The 8,547-nt window shown below is 61.9% G+C and overlaps 2 protein-coding genes across 2 annotated transcripts in view; both read left to right on the forward strand.

Moving 5' to 3' along the window:
* The window catches only part of VAC14 (Vac14, PIKFYVE complex component), a 51,058-nt gene extending 43,994 nt beyond the window's left edge, over nt 1-7,064 (forward strand). Inside the window, exons 15-19 of the mRNA XM_021408648.1 lie at nt 1,747-1,921; nt 2,520-2,638; nt 4,040-4,119; nt 5,011-5,161; nt 6,417-7,064. Coding sequence (XP_021264323.1) covers nt 1,747-1,921; nt 2,520-2,638; nt 4,040-4,119; nt 5,011-5,161; nt 6,417-6,579 — 688 coding nt within the window. The 3' untranslated portion in view covers nt 6,580-7,064. The remainder of the gene's footprint in view (nt 1-1,746; nt 1,922-2,519; nt 2,639-4,039; nt 4,120-5,010; nt 5,162-6,416) is intronic.
* Nucleotides 7,584-8,547, forward strand: part of MTSS1L (MTSS1L, I-BAR domain containing) — an 11,946-nt gene continuing 10,982 nt past the window's right edge. The window contains exon 1 of the mRNA XM_021408881.1: nt 7,584-7,590. Coding sequence (XP_021264556.1) covers nt 7,584-7,590 — 7 coding nt within the window. The remainder of the gene's footprint in view (nt 7,591-8,547) is intronic.

Genomic DNA, 8,547 nt, shown 5'->3' on the forward strand with positions numbered 1-8,547 from the left:
GGTGCTCCCACAGCTGGGAGAGCAGGGCTCTGGGTCCTTCTCTGGGGCATATATACATGGCTATATATATCTGGGCTATATATATCCAGGCTGTGTATATTTGGGAACGGCTTGCAAGGGCTGAGAATGGCACTGGGGCTCCCGGCTCTGTGCCTGCAGCCCCATCGCACCCGCAGCACCCCCCGGCATCTCAGCCACCTGTCCCTGCATCCCAGCCCTGCCCTCCTCCGGGCACCGCGTTCCCCTCGCGCCGCTGGGATCCTCCCAGGGCCGTTCCTGTGCCACTCAGCAGCACTCAGCCTCAGCTGTCACAGCAGCTGTGGGGCCGGGCAGTTGTCCCCTCCAACCCCCAGGGCTGGGGAGCGGTTTGGGGCAGGGATGTGGGGACACGGGGACACCATGGTCCCAGCAGCTCGGGGTTGGGCTGCGGTGCCGTGTGGGTACGGACACGCCGGATCAGCTGCTCCCTTCCTCACTAATGAAAACCAGCAGCCTCCCACTTCTATTTCTGGAAGGCAATCCCTCAGCTGCCCTACAGAACCGGGACCAGGGGCAGCCATGGGGCAGCACTTCAGGGTCAGCTGGCACGGGGAGAAAACAGCGGTGGCATTGTCCCTTCTGCTCACACCAGTGCTCATTTGAGGCCATTGCATCTCATCGAACTGCAAGCTGCTCTTGGGATGGGTTGACACAGCCTGGAAAGTGTTTGTCCCTGGAGGACCTGTCGCATTTTGGGGCACGCGTGGTCCAAGGGCATCCCTGGAGCAGCGGGCACCCCACAGCCAGAGCAACTCTCAGTTTGGCTGCAGGCATCGCAGGGCAAGGGCTGCTCTCCCTTTCTGCACCATGCTCCGGGAGCTCCCGTTGGGCACGGGGAGGATGCTGAGCGCATCTCCGGGGCTGCTCCCCCTTCCCCGTCCCTCCCTCGCTGCCCCTCTCTCTCCTCACGCAGTCCCGTGCCCAGGCAGTGAGAACGCTTCATCTCATGAATGCAGCCCGGTTACGTAAGAATAATTGGGATAAATGAGCTTATTTATCACTGCCTGCTCCATTCTAACGCGGGCCAGGGCGAAGGCTGCGTTCAGTTATGTAAACCCCACACAGAGCATCCCATTGTGCGGGCTGGGCGAGGAGCTCGGCAGAGCTGGGAGCACCCCAGTCTGGGGGACAAAATCCCCATTTCTCCATGCCCCATCCGGTTTGGGTGTCCTCATGGACGCTGGTTTGGGTGTCCTCATGCAAACCGCCCAGGAACGCGGGAGCTCAGGGCCACGCCGGAGAAAAACAGGAAATCCTAAAATCCAAACAAAGGAGGAGGAAAAAAAATAATGATGTGGGTTTTCAAGTTTCGGCTCTCCAGTGTTTAAAACCTCGGGAATTCTGTTTATGGAGCAGAACACTCCTGCTGTGGGGGCACAGCCGTGCTCCGGGCACCGTGTCGGGCTCTCTGCTCCAGCCCCATTCTCACCTCAGTTTCCCCAATGTCCTGGGAGCCAGAGCATGGAGCTCAAAGAGCAGTGGGGCAACTTATGGGGAGGTAGGGCTCTGTCCACGGGCTTTTGTGTTTTGGCTCCAGCAGTGCCCAGCTGCAAGGTCCTGTTGGTTGTGCTCTCTCCGTACACGTCCCCCGCTGTCGGATGCAGCCCCATAAGCTGGGCCAGCCCTAGGTGTCCCCCCATGTCACCCCTGCAGGAAGGACGTGATGTGATCCTTTCCTTCTTCTTCTTTTCCCGCTGTGACACGCAGGCAGCTCTGCCTGCTTCTGAACGCGGAGAACATCTTCCACTCCATGGCGGACATCCTGCTGCGGGAGGAGGACCTCAAGTTTGCCTCCACCATGGTGCACACCCTGAACACCATCCTGCTCACCTCCTCCGAGCTCTTCCAGCTGAGGAACCAGCTGAAGGACCTGAGGACGCCGGTACGGGCACCGGGTGTCCCACTGGGGGGTGGTGGGGGTGGCAGGGACCTGACAGCTCAGAGCCCAGGGCTGGAGCTGCGGGGACCAAAGCGCTCCATTCTACAGATGGGGAAACTGAGGCAGAGCAGAGTATGCAGGTCCCACTCCCCATGGGGCGTAGTGGCCGGCTGGAGGATGTGCCCACCTCCTACTGCTCCCCCCGGCACAGCAGGCTCTGTCCCGAGCCTGTAAGCTGATCACAGCCCCTGAGCCCCCCAGCAGCTGCCAGCTCCCTCCCTGCGCGCTCGCATGGGGACAGGTGACAGCGAGTGGGCGTCCCACACCACTCCTCAGCTGTTCCTCCCTGCAAAACACCGCAGTGCCCAGAGCAGCTGCAGCCCACCAGTAGTGGCAGTGTCCAAGGGAGGACCCCAGAATTCCATCTTCTTGCCCAAAAACCGTCTCTCGAGGGCAGTGAGCAGCGCTGGTGCTGGGTAGCGGAGCAATGTCCCTTTGTGTTGCGGCAGAGCTGGGACCAGCACTTGCAGGGCTGGGTGTGCAGTGGGCATGTCCCCATTGCAGTGCATCTCTCCCACCCCGTGGTTTCCTCTTTCCCCAGGAGAGCCGCAATCTCTTCTGCTGCCTGTACCGCTCCTGGTGCCACAACCCGGTGACCACCGTGTCCCTCTGCTTCCTCACCCAGAACTACAAGCACGCCTACGACCTCATCCAGAAGTTGTATCCTTTGGGCTTGTATTGGCTGGAGTATTTGGGGGACTCAGAGCAGCAGCTGGGTACCCTCACCTCACCAGGGCTGTGTCCCCGTGCCAGCCATGTGGGGACATGGTGACAGGACAGGGCAGTTTGTTGGGTGCCTGCCACCTCCCTTTCCCTTTTTTTTTTGTTATGGTGTGAGAAGAGGAAGGCGGTGGTGGCTGAGTGCTGACCCTGATCTGCCTTAGAGCAGGGGAGGCTCCTGCACCTCCTTCCTCCCAGGAAGCCGAGGCTGTGGCCTCCAGGACTGATGTCCAGCGACACAAGTGGAGTGGATGGTTTCTTTCCTTCTCCTTTTCCAGCTGCAGAACCCAGGGAAAGCCAAGCCCAGAGCATCCCTGGAGGCAGCAGTGCTTCCAGCTCACCTCCACCTGCTGCAGGAGACCAAACACTGATGTGTGCCCATGTGTCTCTCCCAGGGGTGGCAGCCCCTTGGAGCCACCGCTTGGCTCACTGCGAACACGCTGCAGGAAGGAGAGGTGTGGTCCAAGCCGCCTCCCTTCCCCAAAATCCTGGCTCCTGCCCCGCTGGCTGGGCTGCAGCTCTGTCGGCACAGCACAGGGCACTACAGGCCCTTCCCTGAGCTCACAACCCTGTCCTTGCTCTGCAGACATTCTGGTGGAACATAGAACCACAGAATCATTAAGGCTGGGAACGACTCAGGTCCAAAGACCCAGATCCCCAGGTCCAAGCCCAGCCCACCCCCACCATGCCCACTGACCATGTCAGTGCCACATCCCCACGTTCTCGGACACCCCCATGGACGGTGACTTTCCCCCCTCCCTGGACAGCTGTGACAGTGTCTCACCACTTTTTTGGAGCAGAAGTTGTTCCTAATATCCACCCTTAACATGCACTGGTGCAACTTAAGGACATTGCCTCTTCTAAACATGGCACGAGTGGAGTCATGGAATCATCTAGGTTGGAAAAGACCTTCAAGATAACGTCCAACCATCAGTCTGACTTTCTGAGTCCCGTCCCCAAACCACATCCCATAGTGCCACATATGTATGTCCCTTAGATACCTCCAGGGTTAGGACAAGGGGAAATGGTTTCAAGCTAAAAGAGAGGAGATTTGGATTGGAGATAAGGAAGTTCTTTGCACTAAGGGCGGTGAGGCAGTGGCACAGGCTGCCCAGAGAGGTGGTGGTGCCCCGTCCCTGCAGACAGCCAAGGTCAGGGGACGGGGCTGTGAGCACTGATGGAGCTGTGGGTGTCCCTGCTCAGCGCAGGGAGTGGGAGCAGACGGCCTTTAAGGTCCCTTCCAACTCAAACCATTCTATGATTTGGGATCCCTCTGCCCCACACATCACTTTGCAGCTGGGCCACCTCCTGCTGTGCAGCATCCTTAACAGCCACGCTCAGTGGGGACCTGGAGGTCACCGTGGACTTCCTCACCGAGGTGGACAAGCTGGTGCAGCTCATCGAGTGCCCCATATTCACGTGTAAGGCTCAGCCCCTTCCTTCCTCTCGGGTTTGTGCCGTGCATGGGGCACTTGCTCTGCCAGCCCCTCCATCCCCTCCCCACGCTTCCCAGCAGCGCTGCATGAGGAAATAGAGCAGAAGTTATTGGACTTTTCGCTGGGAGCCGTGCTCAGCCCTCAGCTAGAGCTGCCCGCCGGGAGGCAGCGTGGTCCCAGATGTGGGTTATCAGAGCGAGCAGCCCCAGCTCCACACAGAGCGATGGGGAAGGACTGGGGGAGCCTGGCCCATGGCATGGACCTGTCACAGCCCAGGGACCCTGGTCCCCAAGGTCTGCCCTTCTCCATGCCTCTTTTCCCCACGTGTGAGACATCCACGTGTCTCAGTGGGTATCCACAGCCCTGGGTTGTTCCTTAAGGGTTCCCCACCCGCTCACCTTAACCTCTAAGTTGTGGGGTTGGGGACAGACGTGTCATCCCTGGGCGCGGGGAGACACCAGAGTGGTGGTGGCAGATGGGAGGTGAGGTGAGGGTCTGGTCCGTGATGTTGGTTGGGGTCATCTACGTCAGGAGCTGGACTCGATGATCCTTATGGGTCCCTTCCAAGTCGGGATATTCTTTCATCTCATGGCACGATCCCGAAGGGTGTCAGGGGGTGACAAGGCTGCACGTTGCCAGGTGGCAGCCCCGGTGGGGACTGAGCCTGGGGAGCAGAGCGTCAGGCTGGGAAGTGCCATGGGGGACGGATGCTGGGACCCCAGGGGTTGCTCTTGGGGGCACATGGAGGAGTTACCGCAGTGGGATCGCTGGTGCAACACCCCTCAAAACTGCAGCCGTCCCAACGGGTTGGGAGGAACCTGGGACAGAGGGGCTGGGAGCAAAGTGCTTCACCATCCTCTTCCTCTCCCCTTGCAGACCTGCGCCTGCAGCTGCTGGACGTGAAGAACAACCCCTACCTGATCAAAGCACTCTACGGGCTGCTGATGCTGCTGCCCCAGAGCAGCGCCTTCCAGCTGCTGTCCCACCGCTTGCAGTGCGTCCCCAACCCCGAGCTCATGCAGAGCGCGTAAGTGCGGCGGGGATGCGCCCGGCGGCTCCGGCTTGGGGTTTTTTTGTCTATATTTGGTAACCCTGGGAGGGCTGCGCCTCATCCGCAGGCATTTGGCATCGGGGATGGAAAATTTCACTTGGTGGGGTCGCTATGGAAACAGGCAGAGCCACGGAGGACGGAGCGAGGAGACAGCTCCTAACGCGTCCCCCCGCGTCCGGGCACCCAAAGGCTCGGTGACACCGTGCCAGCAGGGATGGCTGCCCTGCCCGGGGGCACCTCCGCGGTGATGGCGATGGGGACAGTCCCCAGTGCCCCCCAGTGCCGCAGGATCGGGGCTGCTGCCCCCCACCCCGCTCCTTTTGGCACAGTGGGGCTCCGCTGCTGGGATCTGGCCATCCAGCCCTGGCTAACGAGCGGGGCCGTGCGCTCGCCACGATGAAAGCTCCGGAAAAAAGGAGCGCTCCCGAGCTGCACGGCTTGATGAATCCAACCCCCACCAGCTCCGCCGCTCTGCTTGCAGCTCATCCCCCAGGCTGGCTTTTATCCCTACCGCTGCGGGGCCGGAGCTGGTGCCCACCGCCCTGCTCCTAATTGGCGGGGCAGGGAGGGGGCCGTGTGCTGCCCACCCTCTCCCCCCGCGGTCCCCCCCCCCGCCTCCTCCCGCAGCAGCCGGGTTTTCAGAGCGATCCGAGCTGTCAGCCAGCTCGAGCATCTGATTAACGCTGACCTACATTCCTCCAAACACCGGAGGCTGCTTTCATAAAGGCGAGCCCGGGGCAGCTGAGTGCGGCGGGGACGCCCGTTGTCCCACCACCCCACCGAAATGTCAGAGAATTCGGGTTACTTTCTCCTAAAACCAAACAGGGAAACAGAGGCAAGATGGGGCTCTCCCACCCCGGGGGTCCAGGTGTGTGTGCCCTCTTCTTTATCCCAGCCTCCCCTCGCTAATCATAGAGTCACTAGGGTTGGAAGAGACCCCTCAGACCCCCACGCCCAACCCCAGCCCACCCCCACCGTTCCCACTGCCCACGTCCCTCAGTGCCACATCCCCACGGCTCTGGGACACCCCCAGGGGCGGTGACCCCCACCTCCCTGGGCAGCTGTGCCAGTGCCTCACCGCTCTTTGGGATGAAAACCTTTTCCCAACACCCAGCCCTCTGGAACTGCATCTCCTGCCTCTGCAGGAGGGAACCACCTCTCTTTGAGGCTGCTCCCGTTGACTCCGCGCCGTGTGTTGGATGCCCAGCACAGCTCCCTTCTCTCCCCGCAGGGACGGCAGCAGGGCGAGCGCGAGCTCCCGCAGGCCAGCATCCTCCTGCATCGACTACACGGAGCTGCTGCAGCACTTCGACAAGGTCCAGAGCAAGCACCTGGAAGTGCGGCACCAGCGAGCGGGGCGGGCAGAGCAGCCGGAGCGGCGCGTCGTGCTCTGAGCACGGGGACAAGGGAACACGGACCAGGGCACGGGGACAGCGGAGACGCCGGTGCTTTTAGGGCAGAGGGTGCGGGGTTTTCCCCTCTGTGTCTGTGCGAGGGACCCCAGGCTGTGCCCGGCGTCGTGCTTGGAAGCTGCGGGAGGAGAGGGAGCGGGGAAGGCACGGTGTCTTCTCTTGCAATAGGGTGAGCAGACTTTGCTTCGCTAATGCCTTCCCCGTGACCGTCAGCTGAGTGCCCGGCCTCCTGCCAGCGGGACCGGAGGGGAAGAAGCGCGCGGGGAAGGGAAGGAGGGAGCAAAGTGGGTCCTCCCCACTGGGAAGGGAGCAGGGCCGTGTCCCGGCACCCCGAGCCCCCCTCTCTGGGCCAGAGGCTCAGCCTCAGCCCAGTGCCAGGCGGAGGAGAGCCCTCGCTCCACGCATCCCTTCTTTGTTCCTATCCTAAGCTCCCTGCCATCAAAATAAAAAGAACGATGCAGAGCAGCCCCAGTGTTGTGCCTTCCCCGGGTGGCTGCGTCCTTGCAGGGTTGGGGCTCCCAACCAGACCCATCCAGACCCAGAAGCGAAAATCCTCCCCAGATTGTATATGGGGTCCCTGCTGCGGCCCTGCCACGCTGGCCCCGGGGCTGGACCCCTCCCAGCGTTTCTCCACCCCAAGTGGGAAAAAGCTGCCGGAATTCTTCCCGGCCGCGCTCATGGAACCGCAGCGCAGTGACAGGCATTTTCCTGGCCCCAAAACAGCCAGGGCGAAGCCAGCGCCCAGGGACCGTGCAGCGGGTGGCTGCATTTTGGGGTCGCAGCTGCATCCCCGTCCCCTCTCCCAGAGAACTTCGGGCCCTCACCTGATCCCAAGGAGGGGGCTGGAGGAATGCAGAGGGCTTTTATGGCCCCCAGCCTGTTTATGGCTCTGGCAGCGGGTTCCCCCGGCAGCCCCGCTCCGAGTTGCTTTGGATGGGATCACGACATTCCTGGCATTCCCGGGAAAGGGCTTTCCAAACCCGGTCATGGCGGGTTAAGTTTGAAAGCCGTCCCTCCAGAATGGGGCAGCGGGGCTCACCCGGCCCCCTGCCACCGCTTGGGGTGCGGAGGGGACATTGGGACGCTGCCACGTGTCCCCTGCCACCACCACCCTGAAAGGGACGGGTGTACGGGGCGAAATTCCAGCCCTAATGGTTTCCTCGTGGGTGTCTCTTGCCTAGTGCTGGCCGGAGGAGCAGTGCGATGCCACTGGGATGTTGGGGTGGTGGCTTTGTGACAATAGGATTGGTGGCTGCACGCTGTGACGGGTTGTAGCTTGGGAGACCCCCAGACCCCAGCTGGGGTTGGGGACAGCCCCATAGAGCCCCAGCAGCATCTTCAGTCCCCCCCCCCCCCGCATCCTCAAAGTGCACTTTGGGGTCCCACGGTGCTACCCCAGAGTAGGTAGCTGTGTACCCCTGTACCTCAGCCTCCCTTTGGGTCCCAGTGCTGCATCCCCAGCGATCCCACAGCTGCTTCCCAGGGTCACAGCACTGCCCTTGGAGCATCCCAGAGCAACCCCATGTTCCCCTATCCTTGGCATCCCCCAAGCATCACTCTGAGGCCCAGCGCTGCACCCCCACAGCTGCATCCCCACCCCCTCCAGCAGCTCACGGTGCTACCCCCTGAGCACCCCCTGCACTCCCTACCCTTGGCATCCCCCGGACATCGCCATCCCCATCTACCCCCATCCTTGGCCCCAGAAGGATGATGGGGGATGTCCAGCGCTGCACCCCCACAGCTCCACACTCTCCACACCCCAATGCACTGCCCTTGGGGCACCCCCGTGTCTTCCCCATCCCGCGTCTCCCCCATACCTGCATCCCCGAGCATCGCTCGGGAATATGTTCTCACTGCAACCGACCCCAATCGCTGCCCAAGACCCCCCCGCATCCCTCGGGTGCACCGTCTGCCACCCTCCTCTCCTCTCCCTCCTCCCTCCCCAAACCC

The sequence above is a fragment of the Numida meleagris genome, chromosome 10 (assembly GCF_002078875.1).
Source record: "Numida meleagris isolate 19003 breed g44 Domestic line chromosome 10, NumMel1.0, whole genome shotgun sequence".
Taxonomy (NCBI): Eukaryota; Metazoa; Chordata; class Aves; order Galliformes; family Numididae; genus Numida; species Numida meleagris.